Below are 18770 nucleotides of genomic sequence, written 5' to 3' on the forward strand. Positions count from 1 at the left end.
CGACCTACAGGAGCAGAATAAAGAAGACCCGTCGACCTACAGGAGCAGAATAAAGAAGACCCGTCGACCTACAGGAGCAGAATAAAGAAGACCCGTCGACCTACAGGAGCAGAATAAAGAAGACCCGTCGACCTACAGGAGCAGAATAAAGAAGACCCGTCGACCTACAGGAGCAGAATAAAGAAGACCCGTCGACCTACAGGAGCAGAATAAAGAAGACCCGTCGACCTACAGGAGCAGAATAAAGAAGACCCGTCGACCTACAGGAGCAGAATAAAGAAGACCCGTCGACCTACAGGAGCAGAATAAAGAAGACCCGTCGACCTACAGGAGCAGAATAAAGAAGACCCGTCGACCTACAGGAGCAGAATAAAGAAGACCCGTCGACCTACAGGAGCAGAATAAAGAAGACCCGTCGACCTACAGGAGCAGAATAAAGAAGACCCGTCGACCTACAGGAGCAGAATAAAGAAGACCCGTCGACCTACAGGAGCAGAATAAAGAAGACCCGTCGACCTACAGGAGCAGAATAAAGAAGACCCGTCGACCTACAGGAGCAGAATAAAGAAGACCCGTCGACCTACAGGAGCAGAATAAAGAAGACCCGTCGACCTACAGGAGCAGAATAAAGAAGACCCGTCGACCTACAGGAGCAGAATAAAGAAGACCCGTCGACCTACAGGAGCAGAATAAAGAAGACCCGTCGACCTACAGGAGCAGAATAAAGAAGACCCGTCGACCTACAGGAGCAGAATAAAGAAGACCCGTCGACCTACAGGAGCAGAATAAAGAAGACCCGTCGACCTACAGGAGCAGAATAAAGAAGACCCGATCGACCTACAGGAGCAGAATAAAGAAGACCCGTCGACCTACAGGAGCAGAATAAAGAAGACCCGTCGACCTACAGGAGCAGAATAAAGAAGACCCGTCGACCTACAGGAGCAGAATAAAGAAGACCCGTCGACCTACAGGAGCAGAATAAAGAAGACCCGTCGACCTACAGGAGCAGAATAAAGAAGACCCGTCGACCTACAGGAGCAGAATAAAGAAGACCCGTCGACCTACAGGAGCAGAATAAAGAAGACCCGTCGACCTACAGGAGCAGAATAAAGAAGACCCGTCGACCTACAGGAGCAGAATAAAGAAGACCCGTCGACCTACAGGAGCAGAATAAAGAAGACCCGTCGACCTACAGGAGCAGAATAAAGAAGACCCGTCGACCTACAGGAGCAGAATAAAGAAGACCCGTCGACCTACAGGAGCAGAATAAAGAAGACCCGTCGACCTACAGGAGCAGAATAAAGAAGACCCGTCGACCTACAGGAGCAGAATAAAGAAGACCCGTCGACCTACAGGAGCAGAATAAAGAAGACCCGTCGACCTACAGGAGCAGAATAAAGAAGACCCGTCGACCTACAGGAGCAGAATAAAGAAGACCCGTCGACCTACAGGAGCAGAATAAAGAAGACCCGTCGACCTACAGGAGCAGAATAAAGAAGACCCGTCGACCTACAGGAGCAGAATAAAGAAGACCCGTCGACCTACAGGAGCAGAATAAAGAAGACCCGTCGACCTACAGGAGCAGAATAAAGACCTGTCGACCTACAGGAGCAGAATAAAGAAGACCTGTCGACCTACAGGAGCAGAATAAAGAAGACCCGTCGACCTACAGGAGCAGAATAAAGACCTGTCGACCTACAGAAGCAGAATAAAGTCCTGTCGACCTACAGAAGCAGAATAAAGACCTGTCGACCTACAGGAGCAGAATAAAGAAGACCTGTCGACCTACAGGAGCAGAATAAAGAAGACCTGTCGACCTACAGGAGCAGAATAAAGAAGACCTGTCGACCTACAGGAGCAGAATAAAGAAGACCTGTCGACCTACAGGAGCAGAATAAAGAAGACCTGTCGACCTACAGGAGCAGAATAAAGAAGACCTGTCGACCTACAGGAGCAGAATAAAGAAGACCTGTCGACCTACAGGAGCAGAATAAAGACCTGTCGACCTACAGGAGCAGAATAAAGACCTGTCGACCTACAGGAGCAGAATAAAGACCTGTCGACCTACAGGAGCAGAATAAAGAACACCTGTCGACCTACAGGAGCAGAATAAAGAACACCTGTCGACCTACAGGAGCAGAATAAAGAAGACCTGTCGACCTTCTGGAGCAGAATAAAGAAGACCTGTCGACCTACAGGAGCAGAATAAAGACCTGTCGACCTACAGGAGCAGAATAAAGAAGACCTGTCGACCTACAGGAGCAGAATAAAGACCTGTCGACCTACAGGAGCAGAATAAAGACCTGTCGACCTACAGGAGCAGAATAAAGACCTGTCGACCTACAGGAGCAGAATAAAGAAGACCTGTCGACCTACAGGAGCAGAATAAAGAAGACCTGTAGGAACTGAATAAAGACCTGTAGGAGCTGAATAAAGACCTGTAGACCCATAGAAGCAGAATAAAGACCTGTAGGAACTGAATAAAGACCTGTAGACCTATAGAAGCAGAATAAAGACCTGTCGACCTACAGGAGCAGAATAAAGACCTGTAGGAACTGAATAAAGACCTGTAGGAGCTGAATAAAGACCTGTAGACCCATAGAAGCAGAATAAAGACCTGTAGGAACTGAATAAAGACCTGTAGACCTATAGAAGCAGAATAAAGACCTGTAGGAGCTGAATAAAGACCTGTAGACCTATAGAAGCAGAATAAAGACCTGTAGGAGCTGAATAAAGACCTGTAGACCTATAGAAGCAGAATAAAGACCTGTAGGAGCTGAATAAAGAGCCCCAGTGTACTAGTTTAGAGAGAGAAAGGTTCCTTTCAGGGGAGTCTGGGTGTATGCACAGGATAGCTTACATGGTTGTGTGTGTGTGTGTGTGTGTGTGTGTGTGTGTAGTATCTCCCCTCCTCTAGAAACATCTGCCACTGACACAAGGCAGCATTAGAGCCAACATGTCTCCATCGCCCACTGCTCCAATCCCTGCTTCCTACCAATACTTCTCCACACCCGGTCCTTTTTCATCTTCCCCAAGCACCCTTCCACTCCTCCATGAATCAAACATTACAAGCAACCTGAATGGGAGAGAGCTGGAAATATTTTTCAAATAAATTGAGGAACTATTGCAATTCAGGAATTGAGGAACTATTGTAATTCAGGAATTGAGGAGCTATTGTAATTCGGGAACTATTGTAATTCAGGAATTGAGGACCTATTGTAATTCGGGAACTATTGTAATTCAGGAATTGAGGACCTATTGTAATTCGGGAACTATTGTATTTCAGGAATTGAAGAACTATTGTAATTCGGGAACTATTGTAATTCAGGGATTGAGGAACTATTGTAATTCAGGAACTATTGTAATTCAGGAACTATTGTAATTCAGGAACTATTGTAATTCAGGAACTATTGTAATTCAGGAACTGAGGAACTATTGTAATTCAGGAACTATTGTAATTCAGGAACTATTGTAATTCAGGAATTGAGGAACTATTGTAATTCAGGAACTATTGTAATTCAGGAACTATTGTAATTCAGGAACTATTGTAATTCAGGAATTGAGGAACTATTGTAATTCAGGAACTATTGTAATTGAGGAACTGTTGTATACAGTACCAGTCAGTAGTTTGGACACACCTACTCATTCAAGTGTTTTTCTTTATTTTTACTATGTTCTACATTGTAGAATAATAGTGAAGACATCAAAACTATGAAATAACACATATGGAATCATGTAGCAACCAAAAAAAGTGTTACACCAATCTCTCAACCATCTTCATGAGGTAGTCACCTGGAATGCATTTCAATTAACAGGTGTGAATTTCTCTCCTTAATGCGTTTTAGCCAATCAGTTGTGTTGTGACAAGGTAGGGGTGATATACAGAAGATGGTCTATTACCAAATAGGGCTAAGTCCATATTATTGTAACAACAGATCAAAAAAGCAAAGAGAAACAACAGTCCATCATTACTTTAAGGCATGGTCAGAAAAAATGGTCAGAAAATATGGTCAGAAACGTTTATTCAAGTGCAGTCGCAAAAACCATCAAGCGCTATGATGAAACTGGCTCTCATGAGGACCGCCACAGGAAAGGAAGACCCAGAGTTACCTCTGCTGCAGAGGAGAAGTTCATTAGAGTTACCAGCATCAGAAATTACAGCCCAAATAAATGCTTCACAGTAACAGACATCTCAACATCAACTGTTCAGAGGAGACAGTGTGAATCAGGCCTTCATGGTCGAATTGCTGTTTGTACTAAAGGGCACCAACAAGAAGAAGAGACTTGCTTAGGCCAAGAAACACGAGCAATGGACATTAGACCGGTGGAAATCTGTCCTTTGGTCGGATGAGTCCAAATTTGAGAGTTTTTGTTCCAACTGCCGTGTCTTTGTGATACGCAGAGTAGGTGAACGGATGATCTCAGCATGTGTGGTTCCCACCGTGAAGCTTGGAGGAGGTGTGATGGTGTGGGTGCTTTGCTGGTGACACTTTCAGTGATTTATTTAGAATATAAGACACACTTAACCAGCATGGCTACTACAGTATTCTACGCTTAATGGAACTATCATTTGTTTTTCAACAGGACAATGACCCAACACACCTCCAGGGTGTGTAAGGGCTATTTGTCCAAGAAAGAGAGTGATGGAGTGCTGCACCAGATGAACTGGCCTGCAAACACCTGACCTCAACCCATTTGAGATGGTTTGGGATGAGTTGGACTGCAGACTGAAGGAAAAGCAGCCAACAAGTGCTCAGCATGTGTGGGAACTCCTTCAAGACTGTTGGAAAAGCATTCCAGTGAAGCTGGTTGAGAGAATGCCAAATAGGACTCTCTTCTGTATACCACATCTACCTTGTCACGACACAACTGATTGGCTCAAACGCATTAAGGAAAGAAATTCCACAAATTAACAACGCACACCTATTAATTGCAATGCATTCCAGGTGACTACCTCATGAAGCTGGTTGTTAGAATTCCAAAAGTGTACAAAGCTGTCATCAAGGCAAAGGGTGGCTACTTTGAAGAATCTCAAATATAAAATATATTTTAATTTGTTTAACACATTTTTTGGTTACTACATGATTCCATATGTGTTATTTCATTGTTTTGATGTCTTCACTATTATTGTACAATGTAGAAAATAGTAAAAATAAAATAAAAACCCTTGAATGAGTAGGTGTCCAAACTTTTGACTTGTACTGTATATGTTACTGCTCAACTAAAACAATCTCAGTCGACCAACAGCCTAAAGACCAAACAATGGACCAGTCGACTAAATGGGGTCAGGCCTACTAGGGTTGTCACGATATCAGGATGGTGATACGACAATACCTGATTTTCCCATGGCAACAAGGAAAACACGAAGCAGACTAGTCCTTTAAAAACCTGCTGTATGTAACATATAGTGTGTTATAACAAGGAAAACACCAAGCAGACTAGTCCTTTAAAAACCTGCTGTATGTAACATATAGTGTGTTATAACAAGGAAAACACCAAGCAGACTAGTCCTTTAAAAACCTGCTGTATGTAACATATAGTGTGTTATAACAAGGAAAACACCAAGCAGACTAGTCCTTTAAAAACCTGCTGTATGTAACATATAGTGTGTTATAACAAGGAAAACACCAAGCAGACTAGTCCTTTAAAAACCTGCTGTATGTAACATATAGTGTGTTATAACAAGGAAAACACCAAGCAGACTAGTCCTTTAAAAACCTGCTGTATGTAACATATAGTGTGTTATAACAAGGAAAACACCAAGCAGACTAGTCCTTTAAAAACCTGCTGTATGTAACATATAGTGTGTTATAACAAGGAAAACACCAAGCAGACTAGTCCTTTAAAAACCTGCTGTATGTAACATATAGTGTGTTATAACAAGGAAAACACCAAGCAGACTAGTCCTTTAAAAACCTGCTGTATGTAACATATAGTGTGTTATAACAAGGAAAACACCAAGCAGACTAGTCCTTTAAAAACCTGCTGTATGTAACATATAGTGTGTTATAACAAGGAAAACACCAAGCAGACTAGTCCTTTAAAAACCTGCTGTATGTAACATATAGTGTGTTATAACAAGGAAAACACCAAGCAGACTAGTCCTTTAAAAACCTGCTGTATGTAACATATAGTGTGTTATAACAAGGAAAACACCAAGCAGACTAGTCCTTTAAAAACCTGCTGTATGTAACATATAGTGTGTTATAACAAGGAAAACACCAAGCAGACTAGTCCTTTAAAAACCTGCTGTATGTAACATATAGTGTGTTATAACAAGGAAAACACCAAGCAGACTAGTCCTTTAAAAACCTGCTGTATGTAACATATAGTGTGTTATAACAAGGAAAACACCAAGCAGACTAGTCCTTTAAAAACCTGCTGTATGTAACATATAGTGTGTTATAACAAGGAAAACACCAAGCAGACTAGTCCTTTAAAAACCTGCTGTATGTAACATATAGTGTGTTATAACAAGGAAAACACCAAGCAGACTAGTCCTTTAAAAACCTGCTGTATGTAACATATAGTGTGTTATAACAAGGAAAACACCAAGCAGACTAGTCCTTTAAAAACCTGCTGTATGTAACATATAGTGTGTTATAACAAGGAAAACACCAAGCAGACTAGTCCTTTAAAAACCTGCTGTATGTAACATATAGTGTGTTATAACAAGGAAAACACCAAGCAGACTAGTCCTTTAAAAACCTGCTGTATGTAACATATAGTGTGTTATAACAAGGAAAACACCAAGCAGACTAGTCCTTTAAAAACCTGCTGTATGTAACATATAGTGTGTTATAACAAGGAAAACACCAAGCAGACTAGTCCTTTAAAAACCTGCTGTATGTAACATATAGTGTGTTATAACAAGGAAAAGAAACGTGATTCTGGGTGAAACTCTTGAGGCTGCTTGTTACTAACATTATGAGTGTTTTCCTCAGGAAATGGAGTCTGCTTGGTGTTTTCTTTCCTTGCTGCGATACCTCGGAGTATTGTGATACTGGTATCGTGACAACCCCAATGGAGACCTTTGCAAACACATCCAGACTAGGACACAAAACGCACACGCCAACAGCCAAACGACTACAGCCAAAACTGCCAACAGCTTGCCAAGTTTGTTCTATTGTGCAAGACAAATTCCCTTTAAAAGGCAATCAACTTCTATTTATCTATCTACGGCCTTGCACGTCCTTAGTGTCCTAGCAACCACCTTCCCGACCACGACAACTGAACTTCGCCCTGCTTTTGGAGTTTCCCTGAGAACACAGAGGGACAGGTGTAACCGTGACAACAGAAACGCGGTATTCACTCAATAGGGAGGGAGTGGTAAGAGGTTGACCGTAGGCATGAATCTATCATTGTCTTACCCTTACTCCCCTGTCCTATCCTTAACCGGGGGGGGGGTTAAACCTCTCATCTAAGAGTATGGTGTCAACACTCTTAGATACACCACTTCCCCTGTCCCTACTGTTACTGGAAACTTCTAGGAAACAGAGGAGAGTCTGACAGATGTTACTGGAAACTAGAGACTTCTAGGAAACAGAGGAGAGTCTGATACTACAGGTGTTACTGGAAACTAGAGACTTCTAGGAAACAGAGGAGAGTCTGATACTACAGGTGTTACTGGAAACTAGAGACTTCTAGGAAACAGAGGAGAGTCTGACAGGTGTTACTGGAAACTAGAGACTTCTAGGAAACAGAGGAGAGTCTGATACTACAGGTGTTACTGGAAACTAGAGACTTCTAGGAAACAGAGGAGAGTCTGATACTACAGGTGTTACTGGAAACTAGAGACTTCTAGGAAACAGAGGAGAGTCTGATACTACAGGTGTTACTGGAAACTAGAGACTTCTAGGAAACAGAGGAGAGTCTGATACTACAGGTGTTACTGGAAACTAGAGACTTCTAGGAAACAGAGGAGAGTCTGATACTACAGGTGTTACTGGAAACTAGAGACTTCTAGGAAACAGAGGAGAGTCTGAACCAATGTGATAGCTACTACAAAACACTACAGCCTGCCCTGTCGCATCAAACACAGGTCTCTCCCTCTCCCTCTCCCTCCCTCCTTCTCCCTCCCTCTCCCTCCCTGATTGAAGTCACCACACTGCACTCTAGGGAGAACATGTTTAACATTGTTTCATTGAGAAACATTTCTGTTTTTTGCCAAAAAGGTGGCGCCATGCCGGGTGGTGCTCTGTCTGCTGCCCCAGATCTTCCTCCCTTCCTCTCAGTCTGCTGCCCCAGATCTTCCTCCCTTCCTCAGTCTGCTGCCCCAGATCCTTCTCCCTTCCTCTCAGTCTGCTGCCCCAGATCTTCCTCCCTTCCTCTCAGTCTGCTGCCCCAGATCTTCCTCCCAGTCTGCTGCCCCAGATCTTCCTCCCTTCCTCTCAGTCTGCTGCCCCAGATCTTCCTCCCTTCCTCTCAGTCTGCTGCCCCAGATCTTTCTCCCTTCCTCTCAGTCTGCTGCCCCAGATCTTTCTCCCTTCCTCTCAGTCTGCTGCCCCAGATCTTTCTCCCTTCCTCTCAGTCTGCTGCCCCAGATCTTCCTCCCTTCCTCTCAGTCTGCTGCCCCAGATCTTCCTCCCTTCCTCTCAGTCTGCTGCAGATCTTCTCCCTTCCTCTCAGTCTGCTGCCCCAGATCTTTCTCCCTTCCTCTCAGTCTGCTGCCCCAGATCTTTCTCCCTTCCTCTCAGTCTGCTGCCCCAGATCTTTCTCCCTTCCTCTCAGTCTGCTGCCCCAGATCCTTCTCCCTTCCTCTCAGTCTGCTGCCCCAGATCTTTCTCCCTTCCTCTCAGTCTGCTGCCCCAGATCTTTCTCCCTTCCTCTGTCTGCTGCCCCAGATCTTTCTCCCTTCCTCTGTCTGCTGCCCCAGATCTTTCTCCCTTCCTCTCAGTCTGCTGCCCCAGATCTTTCTCCCTTCCTCTCAGTCTGCTGCCCCAGATCCTTCTCCCTTCCTCTCAGTCTGCTGCCCCAGATCTTTCTCCCTTCCTCTCTGTCTGCTGCCCCAGATCTTTCTCCCTTCCTCTCAGTCTGCTGCCCCAGATCTTCCTCCCTTCCTCTCAGTCTGCTGCCCCAGATCTTTCTCCCTTCCTCTCAGTCTGCTGCCCCAGATCTTTCTCCCTTCCTCTCTGTCTGCTGCCCCAGATCTTTCTCCCTTCCTCTCAGTCTGCTGCCCCAGATCCTTCTCCCTTCCTCTCAGTCTGCTGCCCCAGATCTTTCTCCCTTCCTCTCCTCCTCTCAGTCTGCTGCCCCAGATCCTTCTCCCTTCCTCTCAGTCTGCTGCCCCAGATCTTTCTCCCTTCCTCTCAGTCTGCTGCCCCAGATCTTTCTCCCTTCCTCTGTCTGCTGCCCCAGATCTTTCTCCCTTCCTCTCAGTCTGCTGCCCCAGATCTTTCTCCCTTCCTCTCAGTCTGCTGCCCCAGATCTTTCTCCCTTCCTCTCAGTCTGCTGCCCCAGATCTTTCTCCCTTCCTCTCAGTCTGCTGCCCCAGATCCTTCTCCCTTCCTCTCAGTCTGCTGCCCCAGATCTTTCTCCCTTCCTCTCTGTCTGCTGCCCCAGATCTTTCTCCCTTCCTCTCAGTCTGCTGCCCCAGATCTTCCTCCCTTCCTCTCAGTCTGCTGCCCCAGATCTTTCTCCCTTCCTCTCAGTCTGCTGCCCCAGATCTTTCTCCCTTCCTCTCAGTCTGCTGCCCCAGATCCTTCTCCCTTCCTCTCAGTCTGCTGCCCCAGATCTTTCTCCCTTCCTCTCCTCCTCTCAGTCTGCTGCCCCAGATCCTTCTCCCTTCCTCTCCTGCTCCCTCACAAACCTGCTCCCTCACAAACCTTCTCCCTCACCTTCCTATCCTGCTCCCTCACCCTCCCTCTTCCCTCCCTATCCCTGTTTTAATTCCCTATCTAGACCGAGAGTAATGAAGAGACAGGGAGAGACAGAGAGACAGTCACAGACAGAGTAGGAGAAAGAGAGAGAGAGATGGAGGATGGGTAAGGAATGCAGCCAGACCAGATGTGACAACATCCCTCACAGCACTGGCAGTCCATTTCCCAACAAGGCCCTGTGTTTGTCTCTGTACTGTATGAGAGGCACTGCACCACGATTCACTGTGTGTGCGTGTGTGTGTGTGTGTGTGTGTGTGTCTCACCACACTGAGTTGGCTCCAGGAGGTGCGTATGGGTCTGTACTGCATCACGATGCGGTCATCAGGTTTGGCCTCTCTGGACTGGTCCTCATCAGAGTCATTGTGAAGAGCTTTCTCCTGGTAGTTCTGATACAGTTCCTCCTCTGGATCATCACATCACATCAAAATCACACATCACATGCATCACATCAGGTCACATCACACACACACATCACATCGCATCACACACACGCATCACAACCCACACACAGCACACACAGACAGACAGACAGACAGACAGACAGACAGACAGACAGACAGACAGACAGACAGACAGACAGACAGACAGACAGACAGACAGACAGACAGACAGACAGACAGACAGACAGACAGACAGACAGACAGACAGACAGACAGACAGACAGACAGACAGACAGACAGGTAGGTAGGTTGAGGGTGGATCACAATAGTACAGTCCCCATTGACAGCAAGACCTCAGACATGTGTACAGAAAGTCACAGTCATCACCAGTTCATATACAGAGAGACAGAGACAGAGACAGAGACGTACCACTCACCTTCACTGTCAAATGTCCTCTGTGTGATCAGTACTGGCTTCTTATCAGGACTCTGAGACACAGAACAAGACCCCATGTCAATATTAATAACAGACCCAGGATCAGCTCTCCCTGCCCCAGCCGTACTGTATATTAACACTATGAACTGAGCAGTCAACACAATATCCCAAATGATGCTTTATTAGCCACATCTGGTTATGAATTACATTATAAACCCACATCTGTCACATTCTAAATGACGGGTGTAAGTAGGTCTCCCCTGCCTAATTACAGAGCAGTGGGCTGAAGAGTGTGTGTTGTAATCATAGGCCTTCACTACTAGCATGACTTCACACAGGAGTCTCCTGATAAAGTTCAAGCTAGCTGCGGACTTTGGTCCTGATCTTAACTTCAGGAGAATAATTCATCAAACGTGAATCCATCTCCTGATCTTAACTTCAGGAGAATAATCCATCAAACGTGAATCCATCAGGCAGATGAGTGTTAGTAAACTGTACAGTGTGACTGCAAGGTAAGAGACAGTAATATCCAGGCACATGGGGCAAAGCAAGGAGAGAACGGTATCATGACATAGCAGTTAATAGTAATGACAATTTCCTGGAAAATAATGGCTGAATACATGTCAACTTACCTTGTTCTTCTTCCCAGGGCTGGTAGGTCTCTCCTTGACCTCCTGTAGTCCTTTGAGTACAGGTTGGGACAAACGATGGCTCTTCGGGTCTACAGGTTGAGACAAACGATGGCTCTTCGGGTCTACAGGTTGGGACAAACGATGGCTCTTCGGGTCTACAGGTTGGGACAAACGATGGCTCTTCGGGTCTACAGGTTGGGACAAACGATGGCTCTTCGGGTCTACAGGTTGGGACAAACGATGGCTCTTCGGGTCTACAGGTTGGGACAAACGATGGCTCTTCGGGTCTACAGGTTGGGACAAACGATGGCTCTTCGGGTCTACAGGTTGGGACAAACGATGGCTCTTCGGGTCTACAGGTTGGGACAAACGATGGCTCTTCGGGTCTACAGGTTGGGACAAACGATGGCTCTTCGGGTCTACAGGTTGGGACAAACGATGGCTCTTCGGGTCTACAGGTTGGGACAAACGATGGCTCTTCGGGTCTACAGGTTGGGACAAACGATGGCTCTTCGGGTCTACAGGTTGGGACAAACGATGGCTCTTCGGGTCTACAGGTTGGGACAAACGATGGCTCTTCGGGTCTACAGGTTGGGACAAACGATGGCTCTTCGGGTCTACAGGTTGGGACAAACGATGGCTCTTCGGGTCTACAGGTTGGGACAAACGATGGCTCTTCGGGTCTACAGGTTGGGACAAACGATGGCTCTTCGGGTCTACAGGTTGGGACAAACGATGGCTCTTCGGGTCTACAGGTTGGGACAAACGATGGCTCTTCGGGTCTACAGGTTGGGACAAACGATGGCTCTTCGGGTCTACAGGTGGTATTTCCATTTCCACTCCACTCACCACTGCTCTCCTGTACGAGGTAGACCTCAACCCTCTCTTCAGAGTCCCAGGGCTCTCATCCTGGTCTGTCCCCCCTCCCCCGGACCCTATGCCAGTGGAGAAGAAGGATCCAGTCTCCACCATGCTGAGGGCTCGCAGGGCCCGCTTGGTCGGATCCAGGCCCAGCAGACCCCCCATGCCGTGGCTCTGTACCCCAGCAGGAGAGGCCTTGCTCAGGGATGCCAGCCCTTTGGGGATCAGCTGCTGTGTGCCCATCTTCAGGGCAGCTGCACTGTGGGTGCTGAGGACAATGGAGGGAGGAGGAGATAGGGAGATGGAGGGAGAGAGGGTGGGAGTGGGGGAGGAAGAGAAGGTGGGAGTGGGGGAATGAGAGGGGGAAGGAAAGGGGGCAGACATGTCAGCAGAGGAGGGGCTGTGGGGTGTGGGGGGGTCAGAAGGGGTGGAGATGAGGGAAGAGAGGGAGTGGATACTGGAGGTGGAGCTGTGGGATGGGGTAGGGGTGTGGAGACTAGGGGGAGAGGGGCTGGGGTTAGGGGGAGAGGGGACAGGAGTTAAGGGGTGGTAGGAAGAAGGGGAGGACTGGTTATGGTGGTGGTTGTTATTGGGGGAGGCAGGGGGAGAGGGGTGATTGGAGGAGGCAGAGTCCGGCGGTGAAGGGCTCGTCCCAAACACTATCTGGTCCCTGTGAGCGGTGAGGGTGAACGGGCTGGATAGTCGATTCTGGGTGTCCAGCAGCGGCTTGTCCGACCACACATTGTCAACACTCCCACCGTGGCATGGCTTACTGTTCAATGACAGCGACTTATCATCCTCCGATTTGAACTTGGACAGAGAGAAATGTCCTTTGGACAGATGTCCAATGCTTATACTCCTGACTACCCGTGTTTTCCTGGTGGGTTGGTTGAGAACGTGCTTCAGAATGACCGTCCCTCCTCCCGGCGTAGCCACCAGTGTCTCTGCAGGCTGGCTCAGGGTAAAGCTGCACTTACTGTCCTCTACGGGGAAGTCAGTCATGTGGACTCCGTCTATCTGGTAGCTGAGGGGCCGGGCCTTTAGCTTGCTGGGGCCAGTGTGATTGGCTGAGCGCCGCTTCCACAGCGGGGTGATGTTACTGTTGGACAGATCCACATCGTTCCCGCCCTCCATGGTGCGTCAATCACTCTTCTTTTCTTTGTCACTGCGGAGTCTCTCGTCTGACCCAACTGGTCCAACCCCGAAGAGAACTGCAATAACCCCTGGTTGTAAACACACAGAGAGAGAGACACAGAGAGAGAGAGAGAGAGAGAGAGAGAGAGAGAGAGAGACAGAGAGACAGAGAGAGAGCGAGACAGAGCGAGACAGAGAGAGAGAGAGAGACAGAGAGAGAGAGAGACAGAGAGACAGAGAGACAGAGAGAGAGACAGAGAGAGAGACAGAGAGAGAGACAGAGAGAGAGACAGAGAGAGAGACAGAGAGAGAGAGATCTATCAAAATCAAAGCTGGAGGGGTTGCAGGGTGAGTCCTAACTTTTCAGGGTTAGGTCTGTCTGAGGTCACTCCTTAGTTCTTGAAAACTCTAGGCAGCATTCTGCCTTTGTACAGTTCTCAGCCATTCGCTTTGCCCATGACAGCCTCCTGTGAACTACAATTCCGACACTGTGTTTTAACGTTTCGAAACGTCGTTAATAATCGCTTGCGATATGGCTTTCGAAACATATATATGGCCCTTATCTTTAATCAGCGAGAAGGAATCCTTAAAATATTTTCAAAATACAAGTTTTGCACAAATCCATACAGCTATGGGTGCCTCCATCCAATGAAACGACACTTTCCACGTTATGCTCACACACAGGTGGTCGCCTCGTCTTCCGTAGACACGCGCTGTCCGCGGGGGAACCAGTGCTTGACCTGGGCCAGAGCGACCTACCGGCACTTCTAATTTTGGGGAATTGCGTACCGGCTCCTCTTTAAAACAGAATACAATAAATTAGCCCAGATTGACGCGCAAAAAAAATTGACCAAAAACGGAATGAAGGAGAGAACTGCATTGAATAGCAATTGAGAGTGGGCATTAATTGTCTGATTCCGCTTTGTTCACGTTTATTTGCGCAGATTGAAAATGTACCCGCCTGGATGCGCATGATACACTGTTCCAAATGGTCAAATGAGGGTTTATAAAGTCATAGAAATTAGTTTCTTAATGTAATTCATTAAGGCACATTTAAATATGATCAATCAGTTAAAAATCGACATATCACCCATGATCATAATCAGTGCGTGCCAGTGAGATGTTGCCTGAGGAGAGAGAGCTGGACATTTCAGCAGCAGGTATAACATAATGACAGACAGCAGACTAACTTCATAGCCAATTCAAAACATAACTGCCAACAAGTTATCTTGCTAGTTAACTGTAGCTAACTAAGCATTAATGTCTTAGTCGCCTTTCCAGCGGCACTGTAGAGCCTAAATACATCTGCACCGTTGGAAACCTGGGATTCCCCTCTATTAAACAGCAGCCATGTCATTGTGACATCATTAGAAACAGCCTAAATGACAAACAACTTGCTGTGCCTAGATCTCCCCTGAAACACCAATATTTCAGCCTTATATATAAACATGTCTAGCTAGATAACCTTGCCTTGATCCATGATTAATTGAATAAGGGAATAATTTTATAAAGACAAAAGTATTTGGTTGTAATGTTGTAATATTTTATATGAAGGGTGGGAACCATCCTCCAGGATAGCTACTGGGTGTGCAGGCTTTTGTTCCAGCCCTGGTCTAACTACATCGTAGCGTAAACATCAGCTGCTCAACAGGACCTTGATAAGCAGACTCAGGTCTGGATCAAAAGCCAAGCCTGCACCCCCAGGAGCTGTCCAGATGGAGGGTTGACCACATTGACAACATGTGACTAACAGCACGGCTGTAAACTACTGAAGTAGTTGTTTTGGGTATCTGTACTTTACTATGTATATTTTTTTGACAACTTTTACTCCACTACATCTCATATGTATATACTGTATTCTATACTACGCTCTCATTCACTTTAATAATGTTTACATATCTTGCATTACTCATCTCATATGTATATACTGTTTTTCTATACTATTCTACTGTATCTTAGTCCGTTCCACTCAGACATCGCTCGTTCATATGTATATATTCTTAATTCATTCCTACTTAGATTTGTGTGTAATGGGTATATGTTGTGTAATTTGTTAGATATTACCTGTTAGATATTACTGCACTGTTGGAGCTAGAAACACAAGCATTTTACTACACCCGCAATAACATCTGCTAAACATGTGTATGTGACAAATACCATTTGATTTACATTCCTAAAGAAAATAATGTACTTTTTACTCCTTACATTTTCCCTGAAACCCAAAAGTACTCGTTACATGTTTAATGCTTAGCAAGACAGGAAATTGTCAAATTAATGCACTTACCAAGACAACATCCCTGGTCATCCCTACTTCCTCTGATCTGGCGGACTCACTAAACAGAGAACATCCCTGGTCGTCCCTACTGCCTCTGATCTGGAGGACTCACTAAACAGAGAACATCCCTGGTCATCCCTACTGCCTCTGACCTGGCGGACTCACTAAACAGAGAACATCCCTGGTCGTCCCTACTGCCTCTGATCTGGAGGACTCACTAAACAGAGAACATCCCTGGTCATCCCTACTGCCTCTGATCTGGTGGACTCACTAAACACAAATGCTTCAATTGTGAATTTTGTCTGAGTGTTGAACTGTGCCCCTGTCAATCCGTACATTTAAAAAAAAACTAGAAAATCGTGTTGTCTGGTTTGCTCTAATATAAGGAATTTGAAATGATTTGTACATTTACTTTTGAAACTGAAGTATATTTAAAACCAAATACTTGTAGACTTTTACTCAAGTAGTATTTTACTGGGTGACTTTCACTTTTACTTTTAGGGTAGCTTTACTTTTACTCAGGTATGAAAATGGTGTACTTTTTCCACCACTGACTAACAGTGCATTTGTACTTTGTGGGGGGTTAAGTGCCTTGATCGAGGGAACAATGGCAGGAGATGGTAGGTCTACATGGATCAGTCACTGCAGCTTTCCAGTGTCAATAATTCGTACCTTTTCCATGTAGGCTATAATAATAGTCATGGACAATTGATTAAAAGTCAAGGAAAATGTGTATAAACCCTTAATTGAATAATCAGAGGTCTCTATGGCATAATGTTATCTGTGAATTTCGGTGAACATAGTCAAATGGACTGAATTGGGAAAAGACACCTGCACTTATTTCATCCCAAACCAAGCGCTGGTGGGAACACTATCTCTAACTCTATCAATGTGTGTGGATCAATTTTACTTTTTACTCAATTATTTCTCACTGATATGAAAGACAAGGTCCTTATTCTTCCAAAACCATACCGCAAACGATGCAAGTTAATGTTCAGACCGAGCGTCCGAATAAGCCTTCATCCACTAACTGTTAGTGTAATCATTACACTGTTATGGAACTGGGTCAAGGGCTAGGTCGGTCCTTTACCACTGCACCAGCTGCCGAATAACCATGAAAACTATTGGACCATATACAACCCTGATACAGTAACAGACACACATGCGGAGGAAAGTTTGAACCTAAATTATTTAAAAAAAAAGGTCCAAACGAGTTGAGGTCTAGTTAAAAACGATGCAGCAGAACACGTTCAGACAACACATTGGAAAAGTGTCTATGCAGAGAAGTAGTCTGGATATTGTAACCAAGTAGAAGTAGTCTGGATATTGTAACCAAGTAGAAGTAGTCTGGATATTGTAACCAAGTGGAAGTAGTCTGGATATTGTAACCAAGTAGCTTAGCCACAGGGAGAAACAATGTTGCTGGCGAGTTCCCACCATTCAGCTATAAAAGACCGGTTCCTTCAGCGAACATAATCTTCCAGTAACCCGTGATGGAGAACAGACTTACTTTCTATTGATTCGTCGTTTCCCTGTAAAACCTCGCCATGGTGCCTGTGTCCTGGAGTTGTCAATATAACATGGAAAGTTTATGCTTGAGGTAAACGGTTCATTTTGTGCAGAAATCGTTGTCCCATCAGTAGTCCGGTGACCGTCGGCTGTCTCCTACATGTCAGTGTGTTCTCTCCGAGAGTGACCCGAGGTGAGTGTTCAGCAGGAGACTAACAGTGAGGAGGAGGAATGCCGATTGCCAAACGGGACAGAAGTTTACCCAAATTCACGTGACGTTAAGTGCACTACAAATCCGACCGACTTGAACTTGTACTATGTCAACTAAAGAGAAGCAAAGCAATAGCCCTGCTTCTAAACATTCTGACAAAACAGGAGAAGAAAACGTCCTAAATGATGTCGACATATAGCTCAACAAAATCAGTGTCCATTTGGGAGTAGTTTGTAAAGTGAAGTGTTGGGACTAGTTGACAATCCGGACTGGTTCGGTGGTGTAGCGCCTCCCCGTGGTTCGTTAGAGTGATGCCACAGTAGACCACAAGATGTCTAGAGTAGACGTGTTTCTACTAATACATAACACTTTGCCTACACAGATTCCAATGACAATGGTAACTCAATACTTCTGAGTAACAAATATATGTTACAATCTTATCTAATATGCGTTTGAAATACTGTAGGCTAGATCTACACTAGCTCTTGAGAACCCAAGGGGGGCTGTCATGCCAAATAGTGTCCCCCGGCCAAATAGTGTCCCCCGGCCAAATAATGTCCCCCGGCCAAATAGTGTCCCCCGGCCAAATAGTGTCCCCCGGCCAAATAGTGTCCCTCTCTTAATTTAAAGGGGAAAGGGGGGATACCTAGTCAGTTGTACAACTGAATGCCTTCAACTGAAATGTGTCTTCCGGTTTAACCCAACCCCTCTAACACGTTTTATTTGCCATTTCGACATGGATTTAACAAGGTACCAAAAAGTAGTTAGAATTAATGTTTTAATTTTATTAGCTAAACAAAACTTGTTTAATTAAACAGCGAAACTGTCGCGAAAATCAGGCTTGTTTCCATAGCGATGATGAAAATTACGTCATTTAGGCTGTAACGATCTCCAAAATTCTAATCATTATGTCGTCACGTCGTTGATATAGCAACGGACGCTAATATCGAATCCCGTTATGACGTAGTGTAGGAAAGTATTTGGCCTGGGGACATTATTTGGAATGACAGGCCCAAGGTGGCTTTAGAGCCAGTACCTGTCTTGGATTCTCAGCTGCTGGTATGGAGGACAGTCTGTTTTAACGTTTAAACATGTTATTCATCTTTGCTAGTGATAGGGTTTTGCTGTTTGTTGTCACTTATTAAGCATCCTAAGTATTTCATATTTTTTTGTTGTCCACTTTAAAGGATTGCTGTAGATCATGAGTTATTCTTTTTCCTATTGCTATTACTTTTTTTTTTTTTCCACATTCATTTTATATCCTGGGATTATTGAGTATTCTGGAAATATTTGTTAGCAAAGGGGGCACTGAGTTTTCAATATTGGTCAGGTAGATCAGTAGTTGAATAAGTTTAGTTTATATTCATGTTTACCAATACCTGTTACAGTTTGGGTCCTGTGTAATTCTTTCTGCAAGCGGTTCAATAGCCACTGCAAACAGGAGGGAGACAGGGA

General features: G+C 45.3%; 1 protein-coding gene across 4 annotated transcripts in view; it reads right to left on the reverse strand.

The window, feature by feature from the left end:
- LOC106581464 (rho guanine nucleotide exchange factor 26) overlaps positions 1–17535 on the reverse strand; it is a 141702-nt gene extending 124167 nt beyond the window's left edge. For 2 of the 4 annotated variants that reach the window (XR_006761043.1, XM_014163533.2), the window contains exons 1-4: positions 17106–17534; positions 11326–13409; positions 10695–10746; positions 10142–10281 (exon numbers count right to left, since the gene is read on the reverse strand). Coding sequence is in view for 3 of the 4 variants with exons in the window: in XM_014163533.2 (XP_014019008.2) it covers positions 10142–10281; positions 10695–10746; positions 11326–13320 (2187 nt within the window). In the remaining variant the exon portion in view is untranslated. Of the gene's footprint in view, positions 1–10141; positions 10282–10694; positions 10747–11325; positions 13410–17105 lie in introns of all 4 variants that reach the window. The other 2 variants (XM_045704055.1, XM_045704054.1) reach the window with 1 other exon arrangement.
- Positions 17536–18770: the final 1235 nt, after the last annotated feature.

Source organism: Salmo salar, chromosome ssa20 (genome assembly GCF_905237065.1).
Source record: "Salmo salar chromosome ssa20, Ssal_v3.1, whole genome shotgun sequence".
Taxonomy (NCBI): Eukaryota; Metazoa; Chordata; class Actinopteri; order Salmoniformes; family Salmonidae; genus Salmo; species Salmo salar.